We start from the raw sequence: 19,775 nt of genomic DNA on the forward strand, positions 1-19,775 counted from the left end.
CACCCTGAGCTCCCTCAGAGGACTGCACTGCACCTAGCAGTTTTTCTCTAGTGAGGAATTTTTGTCCCTGATATGATTAGGGGTGCTGTGCACCTGCAGGAATCTCCTAATCTCCAAGCACACAGCATTCATTGTGTGTGCCCAGGGTTGGGTTCTTGCTAAATTGCCAGGCTCCCCGGGGGGAGAATCCCTCCCCACACTAATGGCATCTTGTAGCAATCTGCCAAGACAGTTCAGCTCTCCCAGGCTGCCCACATGAGTCAGGGGACAGAGTCATGCCAGCGGGGCTGGATCAACCTTTTGAGTGCCAAGGTCCTACAAATTAGCACCCCTTCCTTCCCATGTCCTGACCCTCTTATTCCTGACAGGCCTCTTTAGAATCCCTAATGCAACAGATTAATCCAGTTCCCCTTTGGGCAGGGCAATGCCAACAGGGACCAGATGCCCCTGTCACTGGCCTGAAATGGGGCAGAGCCCCGTGAACAAACAGGCCAGTACTGACAATGTGGCAATGCACATCCACTGGCCCTGCTCCCCCAGCCCCAAAAGCACCTGCACATTTCCAGAAACACATGGCTTTCCCACGTGTTTCTGCTCCAGGGGCTATTTTGTATCTCCCCTAAAAGAAAAGGGGGCAAAGGAATCTAAAAGGCAGGAATCCAGGGAAATCTCCATGCAATAATAAAATCCCCAACCTTACCCAGAGAGTTAAAGGAACCAGCTTCCATGTATTTTAAAATATTAACTAATTTCCAGGCTCTTCTGGGAGAGTGACCTTTAAACTGGATTTTTAAAATTCCCTTTCAACTTTGTATAAGGGGTTTCCTGCCCCCTCCCTGTTGATGTTTAAAAGGGACTTTTGCTAACCAGTTGACAGAGAAACCATGAAACTGGCTAGACACAAAGGACCAGATCCTTATAGGTTTTCAGGCTTCTAACTTCCAGGGATTTCAGTGGGAATTAGGAGCCTATATACCTTTGAGGATCTGGGCCAAAGGGCTGTCAAACACACCAAGTAAACAAACTCGAAAATCCAGAGACCATTTCTTTTTTCCTAACGCCTTTTAGCATCTTAGGCCCTGATCCTGCCAAAATTTACAGGCATGCGTAACACCCACCCACCCACTCACGCACACTGGCTGCAATGGGATTTGTATATATCAGTTGTATTACTGTAGCACCCAGGGGCCCTAATCACTGAGTCTATTGTGCTAGCCATTGCACAGCACAGAGCAAACTCACAGGTGAAGCATGGGCATTAGGTGTTATTTGTACATGTACTAGTAGGTAGAACAGATTGGGATTTTCAAATGGACAGTGTCCCTTCAAGGGTCTCATCGTAGCTAGCCAAAGTTTTCTGCCTTTACTCTATAAAGGCAGGGAATGTACTGATGCAAATGTGCATTGGGATGTCCCTGAAGATGGCCTGTCCATGCTGTTTGGACCAGAATGAGCCAGTTTGGGAAATATTTTTCTGGAGAAATTGGGATTAAGATGGATCCCAATTGAATCACAGCCTTACCTTCCCCTTGAAGAATTCAGGGTGGAAAGCTTACCCCTGAGAGGAGAGGCCAGCCTGTGAAAAGCATCCCCTTTCTTCTCAAGGGAGAAACCTCTCTCTGGTATGGAGAAATTAAGAAGTTTCCTTTCTGTGCTGAAGCAAGAGACCGTTTGGTGAAAACAGCCCCTGAACAAAGCACTCTTAACTGAAGGTGGATGAGAAAACCCGATGCTGCGTGGGAATGGCTGGTTTGAAGGTTTTTAATCCTTTATATTCTGCAGGGGGAGATCTGGGTAAGGAAACAAGGTCTCACACAGAACTGGGAAAATCCCTTTCTTGGGGAATGTGTATTGAAAGCATAATCCAGTGTATTCCTCAGGGGGCACAGAACATCCTCCTCCTCAGGAATGTATTTCCCCCTAAGCAGGGAGACTTTATCTTCTCTAATGCAGGTTTTCCTTTTTTGTCTTTTTGAGAGTCCTGAGAAAGCCACCAGCTTCCCTCTGAAGAACTGACACATTCTCACCATCCCCAAAGGCTGGCCTCTGCCACTGGCACACTGGGCCCCCGCACAGCTCAGACCCTCTTCGCCCTTTGCCTCTCCAAATACAAAGAGAGAAGAAAACTAGAATGGAAGTGTAGCTGAGTGGAGGTTCCTTTGCTATCCCAGCATCCTCTGTTGCCCCTGCCCAGAGCAGCAAGGGGTTCCTTATAAGGAAGCAAGAGGCATGAAGTGGACAGCAGCACGGCCCTGGTGCTGCAGTGGGAAGGGCTAAGGCAGAGACTTGGGGAGGGACAATTCAGGGTGCTGGGGAGGGGAGAATGAGATGGGTGCGAGGAGACAAAGGAAACAAAGGCAAAAGGAAGAAGAGAGAGAAAGCTACTTTCAGCCTATGTTTCCAGAGCCAATGGCACTGCAACCACTTACACTCAGATTTTGGCCCAAAGTAAGATAACAGGAAGAGAGAACAAGAGCCAGCAAGACAGGTAGGAAGAGTGAGGAGGAGCTGCTCCTTCACCAATGGCCTTTGCCTTTAGAAAGTGGTAGCGAGGGGGATATTGAGACCTCAGTAAGTGCTGTCCTAAGAGTGCCATGGCTGCAAATGGTGCTCTAAGAGTTTGGGCTGGTCTACACAGGCAAACCCAAAGTGTGTGAGAACATAGGCTAGGTGCAACTGGGCTGTGATTGGTTTTCCCATGAGGGAGGTAACTGTAAAGCCAGATCTCCAGCTGGTATAAATCAGCCTTGACTTCAGTGGAGTGACCCTGATTTACACCAGCTGAGGATCTGGCCTCACTGACTACAATGGAGTGACACCGCTTTATACCAGTGGGGACTCTGTCCCACAGTGTAAAAAGGCCATAGCGAAGCAAGTGATTTTAAGACCTCCCAATCAGTGATTAAAGTAAATTTCAGGGCAAACCAACCCCCTGGGAACAGCACCTTCACTTCTCAGCCTGAGTAATCAGCTGGAAACTGGGATCATTCCCTGTTGTGCCAACTTTGGCTAGCAATGACCTGAAAGGTAAATCCACCTGCTCTCTGCCGAAGTGCTGGCTGACTTTCATAAAGCAGGTGCCTCAGCCTTGTTCAAGCCCCTGGCATTGGGGTCTAACCCTTACAGTCACGAAAGCCTGAAATAACATTGCAGAACCTTGCCCTGGCTCTTCGGGGGAGAGGGATGCAGGTTTCAATCACAGAGACTTGTTGGCTCTTTAGAAATATTCCCTTAGTGCTGCCACCTCAGCACATCACCACAGGGATGAGCGACCTCTGGTTCCAGTAACAGAAGAATTGTTCATGGGAAGGAGGTGGTGCTCGGAAGCAGGATAGGTTTCTTCCCATTGCTAAATGACTGGTCAAATTCAGACCTGGTGTAAGCAAGTAACATGCCACTGAAGTCAGTGGCATTGTGACTGCTGGATTTGACCCAGTGAATTGAGTCTCTAAAACTCAGTTCTGACGCTGACCGATCTGCAAGCACAGAAGCCCTGGTAGGTTCTGGGTCACCAGCATACCTGAGCCATCACGGAGCTGGATTTTCATAGGCACAGACTGATGGCTGAATAATACTGAGAAGCAGGGAATGATTCAGGGTGCGTGTAAGGCATGTGCTCAAATCACTAGCCTCTAGGAGTTGTGTGGCTCTGGGACCTCCCAGGCACTTCTATGGATACTGAACTCTAAGACCCAAGAGAAGAGGAGCATTCCAACCCTGATATTCTATGACTTGAGAATGGCTACTCTCTGTCAACTCATCACCCGGCAACTTGGTCCCCAAGATTGCAAGCCTGGCCATTCCTGTGGGCCCCCTCCATTTGCCAGCACTCTCACTCTCTTCTGCTAGCCACATGCCCTGATGGCTTCAGTGTTCTACATAACCTAAGAGCTCAGTGAAAACTCTCTCACCCCCACCCCGCCTGTGGTACCTCTGGGAGCTCTTTAAAGGGGCCTGGTTTTATAAGCCCCAGCTGGCAAAGCACAGGATCAGGGCAGGTAGAAAAACCTAAGAGGGCACTGGCAGGCATGATGCGGTGCTGTGTCTGCTCATAGGCTCCTCTGCACAGAAGGGTTGTCCCTACTTATCTGGGCTGTGTCAGCATTCACTGGGGAACTGCCCAGCCTATCTCCGCCGCTGAGGCTCCCTGCCGCTTTGCAGCTGCTTTGCAATGTTTTGGCTCAGGTTTCAGTTAATCACTGGTTTTCCAAACACATTGATTTCCCCAGCTCCGCCAGAGCACCGGCTTGAAACAGTCAGAGGTTTAACCCCAGAAGTTAAAAAAGAAAGAAATCCCCTGCCTGAACTTGGTTGCTGGCTGACTCAGGCTGCCCACTGTGGGGTACAGGGCCAGTAATGCAAGGCACCCAACAAGAGCCGAAATCAAGGAAGGGAGGGAAGCAGGGAGCAGACAGCTGGAGCCCAGCTGATGAGCATGACCACTCCCAATGGGGTCAGTATCTGACACACTCTCTGCAAATCATGTCACCCACTTCCCTTTTGCGCACTTGTCTCTTTCCCTGTGCTGTTCCTCCTTGCCGAGTCCCCAGGTTTGTGCTCCTGCGATCCAGTGTAAGCCCTGATTATGTTGCTCAGTGACACAAGTTTCCTAAATCCTGTAGGCTGGGTCTGAGATGAAATGGGGAGGGGAATCTGGCTTGCCACATCATATCTGCTAATTCTGAGCAGTTCAGTGACAAGCTGTTACCTGACATGAATAACTGCCCTAGCAATTAGCAACAACCACATAGTGTGTTGTCCAACAGCAGGGTGGCTCCTTGCATCAGGGTGAGTCAGTGTTGCCTAATGCATGAGAAGCCTCAACAGTTTGGAAAGGAGAAGCCCTAGGACCCCTGCAGAGGCCAGCACAACAAGCAGGCACTGCCCATGCCACTGAACCATGACCAGCACTGACCTGGGGCCTGATCCTGTACATTAATTCAATGGATTTTAGCCCGTGGCTTTAATGGGAGCAGGATCAAGCTGAAATTCATCACACTTTTACTCAGGGCCCTCAGGGACAGAATTTTCAGACAGGTTCAGCACTCACAACTGGGGGCAATTTTCAAGAGCTTAGCACCCATCCGCCCCCACTGAGACAAATGGAGAATCCTCCATTGTGACAAACGGAGAATCCCCCACTGAGACAAACAGAGACTTCCCCTACTGAGACAAATGGCAGCCGAGCTATTGAAAAGCTGACCCCCATGCTGGATAATGAGCACCCAAAAGTCTGCCCCCACTTGTCTTCCCTCCCCACATTTCCCTCCAGTGCCCTGCCATCATCTCCATAGGCCAAGTCTTGATGTCCGGACTCCATCTGGATTTAGTCCTTAGTCAGGCAAAGTCTCACTGGACCAAATTCTGGTCCCATCACAGTCAAGGGACTTTTGTCACTGGCATCAGTGGAACCAGGGCTGGGAATGCTAATTTTCATGCTTGTTTCCTTGAGTATTAAGGACTGGATGATGCCAACATTTGTCCTTGTGTATTTTAACACCCCTGCCTAGTATCTCTCCTAAATGGCAAGGTGAAAGCAGCAGAACATACAAATCTGTACTCTGGAAGCAGTTAACTCTTCTGCTGCTTGGTTTTGAAGGGCCAGATTCTGAGACCTATACTCATGCTAGGTAGCATCTTACTCCATAGGTGCTCTCATGAGTTGAAATCAATGGCAAAACTCCCATTGACTTCAGCAGGGCCAGGATGTCACACAGGCATTATTCCACATGAGTAAGGGTAGCTGGATCCAGCCCAGAGCTATCTGAATAATTACATGTCTCCTACTGCCCTGGAAAGTCAGTGTAAAGATGGTGCTTGTGGTGCTAGTCACCGTACAAAAAGAACAATCTTTGTGGAGCGTGGCAGGACTTTGCAGGAGATTGGAGGGGTTCTACAGAGCAGTGTGGATGCTACACAGGGGTAGGAGGGAGCACTCCTACACGTAATAAAAATAACATCAGGCATTTTCATTGCTTCTTCCACTGAAGGCTCTTAAAGCACTTCAGAAACAACAGCCCAAACCCTGTTAGATAGGGCAGCCTGAGCCCCATTTTACCCCATGGGACACAAAGGTACAGAGACTGGCGGGGTGACATATCCAAAGTCCCACAACACGTTGGCGGCAGGGGGGCGCATCAAACCTTTGAAGGTCCTAATTTCCAGGCAAATGCTTTGTCCTAAGTACAAACTTCTGGCAACCCTCTCCTGGGCTTCAGCACAGCAAGGTGTGCCAGTATGTGCTTCGGGTTACACAAACAGACCTGATTTAGGAAAGCAGCTCTGCGCAGGACTGCATGTATGCACATGCACATGCTTAAGGCAAGTGCTTTCCTGAATCAGAGTCTTGTTGAATTGGTGCCTTAGACCTAAACATCAAGCCAGTGGAGCTCCACACAGGCACGAGAGTGGATCCCTCTGCTGGTTCAGGGCCTACAATTGTGCTGTACAATTTGATGGAAGAAGTAGATTGGAGGTGGCAGACTGATTTCATGGAAGGGTATCTACAGTGCTGATGGCACATGTGCACCTTGTGAGGGACCAGACATTGTCTTTGGACAGAGGCTGTAGGAGAAGTGGGTGTGACTGAGGGGTGACCCAGGCACAGGAAGGAACGGCTTGCATGTCAGTTTTCAAAACTGCCAAAGCCTTACGACATCTGCTCAAACGCTGACATTCCCACAGCTACACAGAAACACTGAGCTCTCACATGAGACTAAGCACCAGCTGGGGTTTCAAGCGATCACAGAGATACGTGCATTTAAACACCCAGGTCATCAGCCCTTTCTGTTGCTGCCACCATCTTGGATTTAGGTGAGGGGCCGGAGACAGAAGAGGAGGGACAGTTAAAGGACATGTTTTCATAAGGGCTCTGCTAACAATAGTGGAGTAGAGATAAATACAGAAAGTTGCTTCTATGTAAGGAGACTGGTCTATAAATGGAATGCTCTCCAGAAAGTGATCTGAGCATTCCCAGGCACTGTCTTACAGTTCAACCCAGAGATGTTTATTCTACATCACACCCAAGGCCCTACGGTGTCCACCCCATAGCCACATATTACAGCCAGAGTTTACAGAGCATGAGCTCTGAGCTCACATCCATGAATCATGACATCACCACCACCCAACAACGCACGTTCTCAGGTCACCTCTGGGATATGTCTAACCACTAGCCAATACCATACACTCTTGACTGGTGGAGGGGATGTAATTCCTGAGGTTACCTCCATGATGATCTTCACCAATTCAAGAAATGAGTCCTCAGGACAGCTCCACCATTCAACTGGTTTCTGTGGCCCAAGTTCTGGTGGAACTGAGCCCAGGTGAGACAGCTGAATTTCACTGGCAGAAAGTGACATGTAAGAGATGCCTCTGGTGTCTGTCTGTCCAAGGCCTGCAGGCCTCAGGAGCTCCACTACAAGTTACCTAAACTCCACCAGCCTGGACAATGCCACTCTGGAGGTCACTACTGGGACAGCTGATCTGAAGAGCAGGGGGAAGCTAAGTGAGTTGTGAGATTTGCCTGAACCCAGATCTCCAGCCCAACAGGACTTTTCACATGGCTCCTGCCTGTGTTTTCCTTAAATACCAAAGGCATTCTGATTCTCAACATCCTGTTATAGCTTTGATGCTTAAAATTCAATTAGAACTGTTCAACTGTCCCCAAGTCAATCCAGATGCATTTGGAACAATTTAAACTGAATTAAAAAGGTGGGAGAAGATGGAGAAAAATGAAGCTGGAAGGCAGCTGGGTCTTAGCCTTCCCGTTTCAATCCTGGGTGCAGGGAAGGGAGTTCCTGGTGGGTCTGGACAGCCTGTGAGTGGTGCTGCTCAGCTCCCAGGGGGTGGCAGGAAAACATGCCTCAACATGGGAAATGGCAAGAAGAACAGTCACCTTCAGCATGATGATGAGGAAATGGCTGCTGGGGATGTCAGCCTTGGTGTTTTCATTATGGAAGCCCCTGGCAGGGACTCTGTGGTTGGGCTGCCTTCTACACTGGGCGGGCCCCACAGGGGGTGAGGATGCCTGGTGTTCTCTGAAAATAGTAGATGGCCAGTGGGTGTGTGCAGAAGAGGGAGCTCTCAGGGCAGGGGCAGAGTGCAGGCTGTGGTGCGTGATGTGCCGGAGTTGTGGCAATGGAAGGCGATATTTGGTGGGAGGGGCAGAGAGGGCATGTACCATTAGGTCACTCCTTGCTTTTGTGTCAGATGTGGTGTATGCGCAGCAAGCCAAACCGGTGTTCATGATACAGCCTCTCACATGCTGGCACCTCTTCCTCTTTAACATCACTCAGCTCCTGCCCTCTCAGTGCCCCCACTGCTTACCCCCGCTTGCCTTCACTATTGTAATAGTGCCCGTTGGCCTCCCCTCTTCTCCTTCTTCAGAGCCTGCCCTTGGTAACATCCTCAAGGCTCTGAGCCACCATCATCAGCTTCCTCCTGCTGCTACCCCCACTTCACGGCACCTACTTCCCCTGCCTTCAAGGTCCTAAATCCTCTTGTTCCACCTATGCCTCTGAGCTCACTTCCTTCTCCTCAGTTGCATCCTTGATGGATAAGTCTGACAGGAAATAATAGGGAACCCACGAGGGTGCTATGGAAAGGAAGAGGGGTCTTGAGACATTACTCCCCAAACCTTCAGGTTTTCGCAGAGAACAGGCTAGTGTGGGGTGGTTTGAGCCATACAGAGACGTTACCATTCTCTGTCCAATGCCACAAAACTGTCCCCCCAACCCTCTCCTTAACCTTTGGCCACTATCAGCTTGGTTCTTTCTAGTCTGGTCACTCTACCCTGGGAGCACACACCCTCTCTTCTCCTTCCCATTCCTTCTCAATTCCCACCACTGTCAGGAGTCCTAGCTAGCCGTCGCTTCTCACCGATGCTTCCCTCCCTTTCCTGACTACCTGCACCTGCCCAGAGAGCTGAAGTAGGGATCCTTAGCCCTAGGCAGAGTCCTACGGGACACCCCAAGGTCCTTGCTCATGAAACCCTGTCCAAGAATGGGGCCTCCTCTGTGAGCCCTTCATGGCAGGGAATGTAGCTCATGCCACGGGCCCAGTTCAGCAGGCTCCCAGGCGCGTGGCTCATGCTGACATCAATGGGAGAGGAGCAGGCCCTAGCTTGTCAAGCACTGCACAGACTGATTGTAAGGAGGCAGTGTGGTGAGTGCATTGCTTTTCACACTGTGGGATGCGACAAGGCATCAGGGGGATGGAAGTTGGGACACAGGACCACAACTGGCTGGGTGCTGCACCAGGGAAGGCACGCAGGGAGTCATCAGGGTTGGCGAGAGCGTAGCCCCACCCTGCCCAGCCATGCCCTGACAGCAGCCTGCTGCTCCCCCTCCTCCCTGCCCAGATGGCTGGGCACTCCCTACACCCTCTCCCTGCTGTCCTGGCCTGACTGCAGCCTTGCGTATTTCAAACCCTCCACAGCCTGCGGGAATGAGAGGCTCTGGGCAGGGGGAGGGAATGTGAGGAGCCCCAGCCTGCCCAACACCACGCTGACATGGGCTCCTCCAGAGATGGAGCCAGCTGGGTCCTGCTGCCAGCCTGTGAGCTGCCCATTCCCCTCAGTGAGTCCTTTTCTGCTCAAGATGGGCAGGAGTTGGGGGGAGGGGAGACTGTGATGCGACTCCCACAGAGAAGGGGGGCAAAGAAAAAAGGGTTTAGGAACCTCTGGCCTAGTGCTGCAGTGGGACACAGGGGACTCGGGTTCCATTCCTGGCTCTGCCACCAACTTGTAGTCTGACCATGGGCAAGTCCCTCTGCCTCTCTGGGCCTCTGCTTCTCCTCCCACTCTTAGTCTCTTTAATAGCAAGTTCTCTGGCGCAGGGACTGTCTCTCACTGAGAGTTTGTACCTAGCACAAGGGGGCCCTGGTCTAGTGATAGTAACGACTATGGTCACAGGACTGCCTTAGCCGATGTTCCGCAGGGGCTACTCAGCCAAGATGGCCAGGGACACAACCAGGAGCTCTGGGTGTCCTGCCAGATGCTGGGACTGGAGAACAAGAGATGGATCACTTAGTGATTGCCTGTTCTGTTCATTCACTCTGAAGCACCTGGCATTAGCCACTGTCAGAAGACAGGATACAGGCTTGGATGGACCATTGGTCTGACCTAGTCTGGCCATTCTTATGCTCCAGTCCATGGTGCAAACTGCCAGAGAGACTTTGTGGGGGTTCTCTGGTGTACCTGCCCACCAATTCTGTACTGATGTAAAGGTTAAAGGTCACTTTTGGAACACAGGGATTGGGGGATATTCACCTTCTGTCTGTTTGTACAAGAAGATGGAAATGAGATGAGCGATTGAATTGCTCCTTCCACTCGCTGCACTCCTTATTGGCCCCCTCTGCCTGCCCGTCCTAAGGGAACAGATGGAGGGGAGCTGCCCCAAGTGAAACAAGCGCCTCCCTGATCAGTGATTTCCATGCCAATTGGTCACCGGGGAACCAAGTGGGCAACCCGAAGTCACTCTCAACATGTGGCGATTGGGAGCATTTGGGTGGGGCCAGGCACCTCCACCCCAGGTCAGCAGGGAATGAACAGGTTTTTTTAATGAAGACCCAGACACGAGACTTTAATGGGAAGCAGACAAACATATACAAGTGATAAGAGCTTTTCTAATGGCCCTATATCAGCAGACTGATAAAAACCCTCCCGTAGCAATACAGTGAGCAGATATGCCTGTTCCTAGATTATCCAAGGACCTGCTGAGTTACCATCCATGCATGGCATTTGGGTCAGGGCCACCTTTCAGTCCAAATGAGCACTCAGAGGCAGGTGAGATGAAGAGAGAGCACCAGGGTTTGCAGGTGCAGGTTCTACCCGCATTGCAGATTGCCACCCCATCTGCACCCCCACCCCAGCCTTTTGGTGAGAGATTGGGCTTTGCTAAGAGAGAGCCTAGCCTATAGACCCTTTGGCACCCATTTCCATCCTCTTGTCCCGCAGCTGCTCACTGAATGGGGACAAGTGAAAAATAAGGCACCAGTTCCCATCAACCTTTGTGAATTACATTTGCAAAAAATAATTCAAAAAAATGTACGTGAACATTTTTTCTTGTGAATTCAAACTTTCCAACTTGGGAACAACTCAGAACCACCAGTTCAGCGTGGAACCAGCACCCCAAAAGCTTTGTTCACAGGGCTTGTCTCTTAATACGACCCCACTTGCTCAGATCTGATACACTCCCTGCTGCACGTTTATTTATTGCCCACCTCCTCCTGAGCTGGACTTGTAATGGGCCAGATCCTGAGCTGGTGTAAATCAGTGTCACACCAATGGTTTCAGCAGAGCAAAGCCCATTTACATCTGCAGCAGAACTGGCCCACTGCATCTTATTCCTTGCCAGTGTTAATCATGCTTCATGATAGTTTTTGACTAGTAGGCGAGGACAAAGCCAGGCAGTGTCTGAGGCATGCTGGACAGGTGCCCTTCAGAAACATAGGGCCTTGGTCAGAGGTTGTGACACTGTCCATACTCTGGCAAAACCCACACTGACGCCCCTGGAATGTTGTCTGAACAGAGACGCTGGACCTGACCGCCCCCCAAATCACTACCAATCATTCATAATGCTAGACTTCCTCCCCCCGCCCCCAATGCTGTCAGACACACTAAGGCCGGGTCTACATTCAAAACATTCATTGGCGCAGCCCTGCTGATTGGATGTGATTTTGAAAGGACATTTCTATACCAGCACAAGCCCCAGTGTCCATGCAGTTACACTGGCCTAAAAGGCCTTTTGCCAGCATAGCTTGTTTCGCTTGCCAAACCAGTATAAACTATCCTGACTAAAGGCCTTTTTAGCCACTGTAAGCAGAATCCACACTAAGAGGGTTTGCTGGTATAGCTATTTAGCTCTCCTGGCAAACCCTTCCTTGTCTAGACTGGGCTTCAGCCACAGAGCCTTTGTATCGTCAGTAGCCTGTTTGGAATAAGGTGGCAGTTTCAGTCTGGTTCCCACTGGACAGGTGTCCACGTCCAGCGCCTGTGTAGGCATGCTGGAGAGATGCTAAGGGCCGAATGGCCAACTGCGGGGAAGGGTGGCACTGCAGCAGGCTGTACTGGACCCAGACTCTGCACAACTTCAGTTTCTCCCCTTGAATCTCATTCCCTCTCACAGGCACTAGGCTCTGACTTACGGAAAGAAAAAGTCAGAGTAGAGTCTGGGAAAAAAATGTAGGCTCCCCAGTGCCACCCTGCCCAGCCCCAGCCCTTCGCCTGCCTTGGGAGCCGTTTCCACGCCAAAAGCAACTTGTCACTCACTCTATGTCACTTTTTCCCTCCTGGCTCTTTCTCTCTAATCAGCTTGGGATGCAAGAGAACTAAAACTCTGCCCGGAGTCTCTCTCTCCCTCTGGGTGAGCTCCGGAGAGGACTCACCGTGGGGGCATAAGCATCCCAAAATGGGCAGTGGGCTGGCCACACTCTTGTGCCAGGAACTGGCAGCTTGCAGAGCACAATGTGATGCCCCAGCAAAGCCCCTTTGCCATGAAGCCACTCAGAGCCTTCAGCCTCCCCCAGAACCCAAGTAAAGAAACCACTACTTACATACAGTCCTGTGTGTCCCACTCCAAAGAAAGGGAATTTCACTGAGATTGGCTGAAGACCGGAGCCTCCATCATCCTGTTTCAAAGTGACAGCGTCCCCCTGCTCCAAGCCAAAGGGGTAAAAGTCAGCCAGAGGCACAACACACTCGACCCAAACCCATTTCCCCAGGGCTAGGATCACCATCCATCCAGCCAGGCCCTGCATCTCCACAACACACCGGCTGCCGCTTAGTTCAACTCAGAGTTACACCGGGTTTTTTTTTTTTTTTGGCTTTCATCAAGCAGAACTTTGCAAAACCCTGCTATCTGTCCTTGCATGGGCTGGTTGGGTTTTTAATGCTGGTATGATTTGGTTTTGTTTGGAGGGGATGGAGTGGGGAGGGGAATGCGATAAAAAAACAGGCTGAGCTGCAAACTCCCTAGCAGGAATAAAAAGGCACAGATCTCAATGGTGCAAAAGCCAGAGTCCCCCCGCTCCCCCCCTCCTAGGCAGTGTAGCGTGGGGAGAGTTAGGCACCACTGAAGAGAGCTAGAATCTCTGTATAAACAGAAAGGTCCCAGAGTCGCAGGCCAGTCGCTGTGGGTCTCTCTCCACTGATTCTTCTCTCTCAGCTACACTAATGTCTCTGTTTAGCTGGCTGTAGGATGGGGGGGGGGTCTCATTCACAGAGCAAACTCCACCCTTGCTGGCCATCCTTTAATACTCAGGACATGGCCAGCCAATCATGGATCTTAGAGGTGGGACTATGTAAACGAAAGGCTGTTCTTAAAGAGCAAGGGCCAGGGCCAGCAGCTGGGGAGGAAGGAAGGGCTGGGTTCACTTTTGGGTGCCCCCCCTGTGTGGCTTGCTCCTGCAGTGGGATGAGGGCAGGGTGCCCCAAGGAGACATGCCACCTCCTCTCCCAAGGGCCTGTAGCACGTACCAGGGGTCGGGGTGGTCATGCTTGGGGAACAGGGCATAGAGGGAGGGTGCAATGGGTAACCCTGGAGTGGGGATGAAATACTCTGGAGGCTTTGCTGACAGGGAGTGCGGGGACACAGCCTCAGGGTTTCTGGGGATCTCAAACAGGCAGGAGCCATAGGGAGCTAGCAGAAGCATGGGTCTGCTTCCCACCAGAGCCACGCCCGTCCTGACCCCCCAGGAACTCTGGTGGTGTCCCCTTCCTTTGGAGGGTGGGAGGGCAAAATTATGTGTCCTGGGGCTCAAAGCAGAGCATACTGGGGTTAGAAACTTAGCCAGCTACTCACCCACATTACTGATGAGCGCCATTCATTCTGACTGGCTGTGCCAGCAGCATCTAGAGGCCCCTGAGAATGGAGAGCGTAGAGAGCAAAAGGCTCCTGCAGCTGCTTCTCAGCAGCTGGTCCAGACTATGGAGCATATAGACACAGTCTGGGGCCAACCTTGAGGTCTGGGAAGTTCAGGAAGGGAGATCAGGGCCTACATTGTCATTGCTTCTGGTACTGCTGCTGGGGGAAGGGGCTGGCAAGGAGCCATTTGCTCCCAGTGAGAGAGTGATGCGGAGCTGGCCCAGGCTTGGCAGAGCTTGCAGCACCCCTGAAGTGGCCATTTGCTTTGATTATGCTTAAGGCCACCCCTGAGTACAGCACCTCAAAAGTGACCCTGTCTGAGTCATATCGTCCTGTTCATGAGTCAAGGTTAGGAATTTGAGCACCCCATGCTTCACAACTGTACTGGAGTCCCACGGTTTGGGGAAGTTAGAGGGGAAGGACCTCATGGGGTAGGAGCCGCAGGAGGGATGTAGTTCAAATTCCAAGGCCAGAAGTCTCATTGCTGTGCCACTGGCAGGATTATAGCTTCAGAGCTTCTAAGGCCAGAAGGGACAATTGGGATCATTGGCTTCTAGGAACAGCATCCTGCAAGGGAGAAGCCAAGATGGGGCGGGAATGTCCTGTTCAGACCAGCCCCACGGGGATAGAGACATGATGGCACAGACCATGTGGGGAGGACAGGGCCAGTGGTGCTGGAACAATTTGTATGGTGGGGGTGCTGACATCCATTGAACCAAACTGCAAACCCTGAATATGATAGAAACCAGGGGGTGCAGCAGCCCCCCCGCAGACCCCTTAGTTCCAGCACCTATGGTCAAAGCTGATGTCAGCATCCCCTTGGCAGCAGCACCTTGTAGTCACTGTGGCTAACACAGAAACACGGATGAGAAACCAGCTTGCTTTTAGTCCGATTTGGGAGTGAAGAGGTTAAATAGGCAAAATCTAATTTTAGAGGCTGAGCTGGGGACAGATTCTCACAACTTAACACAAACTCCCTGCAGGAAGCAATTTTTTTTTTTATAAAGGCTACACACTGAACCCTCCGAAGGCTTTTATATTAACTCTTTGAGGGCCAAACCTGTGAACACCCCAGAATGTAACACTGATAGTGAGCAACCAAGAGGCTGTGCAAAGCAAATGAACATTTCAAGTGGCTTTTGGAGCTTGATGTCAATATTCTCCTGCTTTTTAATGAAATTTTCCTGGTTTAATGACTGGGCATACCTAAGAAACATCCCATGCAAAACTGCTCTCTGGTAAATGTGTGTGTGTGAACATGGTGCACAGCAATATGTTTGTATGTGTGTGCTGTGTACGTGCATTTATATGGATGCCTGTGTGTGTGTGTACTTGTATGTCTGTGTGTGTTGCTTGTGTGCATTTATATGCATGCGTGTAAGTGTGCGTGTGCATGGATGTTACCCATCCTCCAACAACAAGCTTCTCATCAGAATGCCAGCCTTATAAGAGAGATGTATTCTGGTGGCTGCTGTTTTCTCTCTTTTTCCCCATTGCCTGAATTCCTGCTGTCCAGGTGTTAAACCTCACCATGTGGCAACACAGAAATGAATGAACCACAAAGGGGTTTGGTCTCTCAGGCCCCTGGCCCCATCTTACTGGCTGTGTCCAGGAGAGTCTCTCCATGATGCAAGCAGTAGGAAAGAGGCAGCCGAATGGCACAGCCCAGCATTCCCTGGGGCACTGGCGCTGGAATGGTCTCATTGAGCTTTTATCATTCTGTATTATTGCTGCTTATTGTCTGTTATGGTGTCACCCTGGTGCCCATTCAGGATTGGGCCCCCCATTGTGGGAGATGCTATACAAAGTGGTGGGCACGCGCCCTTCCCGTAACAACTTACGGTCCAAAACAAGGGGCTGTGCTTCTGGGCACACTGCCGCGCTTCTGGGCTATAGTAAGGGGATCATAAAGGAACAGATGTTGATGAGGCAGCAAATGCCCCCCGCCCCGCCTGTGTGCAGGCTGAAATGTGGAGAGATGTGCTGGGGCTGATGCCAGGCTTGCCTGGGCAGCAGCTAAGCCCAGCCAGGTCAGAACCAAGAGGAATGCAAACACACTGGGGGAATGGTGCCCCGAGTGCCATGATGACACAATGGCAGGATAGAGCTGATGCTGTGCAAAGTAAGGCAGCCCTAGGCTCCTCTGTCTAAAGCCCCGCAGCTCTACTCACCCAGGAATGCCTGTCCTGTCCTAGGGAGATAGGCCGTGAGGCATAATGCAGGAGGGATAACAGGAAGGCTGCAGCAGCAATTGCCCAGAACACCCCACTCTGGTGTTAGTGTTCGTGTGACGGGCCGGCCGCGCAGGGCAGGTGCTGCACACATACATGTGGGGCAGGCCCTGCCCCAAAGAGGGTCCCACATAAAGAGACAGGACAGACCTCAGTGGAAGGAAGGATTGTTAGCTCCATTGGACACCTGGTGGCACTAGGCCCAGAGTGGTGAAGGGCCAGAGTCTCAAAGGTGCTCTGCTCTTATTTAGATACACAAATGGTGGGGGTGGCTCTATGCAAGCACTCAGCCCCAAGCAATGTTCACCCTTCACCAGAACCACGGAGCTCTCTGCACACCCTCACTATGACCAGCCCAGAGATTGCCCCCCCAGGTCAGCCCTGCAGGTGTAGCTATGGCCTGTCTTCTAAGGCTGAACTGTACTGCCCCTCCATGCAGGGCAGCAATCAGCACTGCCCCCTTCCCATACACACTGGGTGAGGGGAGACTGGCCACCTGCAGCAGCTCTCACCCCACAGCTGCCCAGCAAGGAGCCCTGCCCCCCAGCTCAGCCCCCCCAGCCTCCCCTCTGCTGCTCCTGAGGCTCTTCACCCCCCTCTCCCAGGCCTAGGGGGCAGCTGGAGCAGGGCCCCTCCCCTTATTCCAGGCTGGATGCTTGCAGGGAAAGGGGAGGAGGCAGAGCTGCCCTGAGCTGTGGGTCTCCTTAGCTCCCCCATCCCACCTGTGAGAACAGCATGGGCTCCTGAAGGCAGGGACCAAAGCTCCACCTGCTTGCTGCAGCAGATCCAAGTGGCTGTTTACACACTAGATGGCAGATGATTGGGAACACCAACCAATCTGGGAGGGTCCCCCAGGCAGAGCTGACATGGGGCCCCTTGCTGGGTACTGAGATAGGGCTGTAGCTGTATCATTGCCAGGTCTGTCCCCTGGTGACCAGGGGCACATTAAGCCATGCAGAGCCTCAGCCACAGGCCTGGACTGCCCGCTGATTCAGCATTTGTTGTGCCGAGCACGAACAGGGGTTGCTTTGTCTGGAGTGAGTAGCCTGGCCAGCTTTGGCGGGGGTGAATCAGATTGGCCCCTCTGGCTCTCCAGCCCCCTCTCACAGGCTGAGCGGCTCAGCAGCCGCAGATCTGGGGAGCACGGTGCTGGGGCGGGGTCTCTGTTCTGTGAGCGTGAGGACCACGCTGGCTGTACAGCAATGATCTGATGTTTGGCAAGGCTCCCTTCCTCTGGCACCAGTGCTTGGACAGGTGCAGTCTGGACCCTGAGCCACTGGGGCTGCAGTGGCAGGAGAAAATGTCCACTCAGATAACATCATGGACAGGAAAACACCCAGCCGGTTCATTCAGGAGGTGGGACCTAGGCTTGAGCAGTTGGCTACTCTTCCCCTAGGATACAGCTGGGTGCCAACATAAATGGGTGTGCAATAAGATGGCCACCTGTCTAAGATGGTAACCACATACCTGGCACCCAGGTTAGCTGCCATCACAGCTGATGCCTATAGCACCAGCCCCAGCCTGAAATGCTGTTACAACAGCACCATCAGCTTGTCCTTACTGTGCTGTGTGCCTCCAGGAGCTATGCTTCCTGAGCCCCCTGGAGGCCTGGCCTTACAGGGTATTACAGCAGGGCCTAGAGGGCCTTTCCAGTATAAGGGCCCCTCTGTGCTAGGAGCAGTACACACACCTAGGGAGAGACAGTTCCGGCCCTGAAAAGCTTCCACTCTAAACAGACAAGCCAGACAGGGAAAGAGAGGGATCCGGAGGTGCCTATGGTCACAGAGTGTCAGAAGCAAAGCCAGCTCTCTCGAGTCCCAGGCCAGGGCTCTTCCTATGAGGCTACATAACCAGCCAGTCTGTTGCAACAGCAATTGACATCAGGGGGAAGCTGCACGTGTGCAACTGAAAGCAGGACCCAGGCTGTGGTGCCATCTGCCTGTTTCCAGGGGTGGCCTGATGCACATCGATCCATAAGCAGCAGTTTTCTGCACATGCCCTGCCCTCTTGCCTGCACAAGCCCCACAGAAGGTGAGAAGCACCAAGGGGTTTCTATTAGACTCCTAAGCTTGGAATTCTTGAAAATTACTCTCATTATTGGTCCAGAAGGGGAGTGACAGTTTGGGATGAAAGAGGCTGAACAGAAGCCACTTGTCAGGTCCTTTGGCTCCCCTCTGTCACTGACTCTCTGTACAATTAGAAAAGACCAGTCAGAGTTTCAAAGTTCTGGTGCGGAAAAAAATGCAACCGCCCAAGAAACTTTGCCTCAGCCCAGAGTCCCTTTCAAACACTGCCGAATTCTCCCAGGATCTTCAAGTGCCAGGAAACCAAGCAGAGGACCTTTCCCCTCCCGTGAGGTAAGGGAAGGGGGAAGCTTCTGGGTTTCATTCTGTAGGAGTGGATTTCAGTCCTGCTTGTTCCCTGGATTCTTTAGTGCCTGTGTTTTGTTGTTGCTGCTAGATCCTGGCACCCAACAGGTTAATCCCCAGACCTCACCCTGGGCATTACATTTCTTCTTCTCTTTTAAAATCCCCCACAAGCAAAGAAGGAAAAAAGCAGTGTGGGTTTTTTTTTTTTTTTTTAAAAAGGTGCTAAAAATATTATCAGGAAATTCTTTTCAGCAATGTTACGTTTTAGGTTACATTTTAGACTCAAGGGCCTCTTTGTCTCCACAGAGAAAATCCACAGTTATCATGAGCAAATCATTTTATCAAGAAAGCTCAAGTTATCCCAGCAAAGCAGCATAAAGCTCCCTGACAGAGCTAGAAAAACCCTCTGATGCTGGCAATTAAGATGCCTAAATATGCATTCAATTTAGATGGCTATTTCATGCTGAATGCCCCACTACTTGATTATTAAATATGAACTATGTAAAACAAGACAGATAATCATAACATAGGTACAGATTTACAAATCTATTACATGAGCATACACATTTAAAGGCCCCAATCCTGCAGTCACATCCACGCAGGATCAAGGATACTTAGTTAGGCGGGACAGTTTCTCTTTCTTAATAAATAATAATGTCTAGCTCTTATTAATGCAGAACAGTTACCATCCATCCCCCTGTTCCTCTAAAGTACTATGGCCCCAGTCTGGCAGAGGTGTATGCATGAGGTTAATTTTATGTGCATAGCTGCAATGAAGACTACTAACATGCACAGAGGTAAGCATATGTGTCATTCTTGGCAGAACAGGACCCTATCCTAGAGCAACATTTCTACAGAGCTCAAAGGTGTGTCTCCATTTTACTCCTTGATTGTATGTCCTTGCTCACAGCTGTCAAATATTGCCATGTACTGGTTACTTAGTATATAGTAACTCTCTCAATACATCAGCTGCTCAGGCCCACCTCAGTATTGCCAGTGACACAAGTTCCAGACTCATATACCAGGCCCGGAGAAATCCTGTGATTGGTTTAACAATCACAGGATTGGACCCAGAATTTATTATTTCTTTCATTTTATTTGCCTCTGGTTTTTGAGCTGTTCGGGTTCCTGTTTTGAAGTTTTCTCCACAACTATGAGGGCTAGAAAGTTACTTTTTTCTTTTTAAATGAAAACTGAGATTCTCATATAATCACCTGACTCCAGGAACTGGGGATTTGAGAAAAACAGCAAATACTGCAAGCTTTGGGATAAAATCAGGGGAACTGGCAACACAGGCATCTAAAGTCATTGCA

At 51.0% G+C, this 19,775-nt stretch overlaps 1 protein-coding gene across 2 annotated transcripts in view; it reads right to left on the minus strand.

Moving 5' to 3' along the window:
* SNED1 (sushi, nidogen and EGF like domains 1) overlaps window positions 1-13,182 on the minus strand; it is a 126,414-nt gene extending 113,232 nt beyond the window's left edge. Inside the window, exon 1 of one of the 2 annotated variants that reach the window (XM_075068651.1) lies at window positions 12,553-13,182. In XM_075068651.1, coding sequence (XP_074924752.1) covers window positions 12,553-12,756 — 204 coding nt within the window. In that variant the 5' untranslated portion in view covers window positions 12,757-13,182. The remainder of the gene's footprint in view (window positions 1-12,552) is intronic. The other variant, XM_075068650.1, reaches the window with a different exon arrangement.
* Between the last annotated feature and the right edge of the window lie 6,593 nt (window positions 13,183-19,775).

Source organism: Chelonoidis abingdonii, chromosome 8 (assembly GCF_003597395.2).
Source record: "Chelonoidis abingdonii isolate Lonesome George chromosome 8, CheloAbing_2.0, whole genome shotgun sequence".
Classification (NCBI taxonomy): Eukaryota; Metazoa; Chordata; order Testudines; family Testudinidae; genus Chelonoidis; species Chelonoidis abingdonii.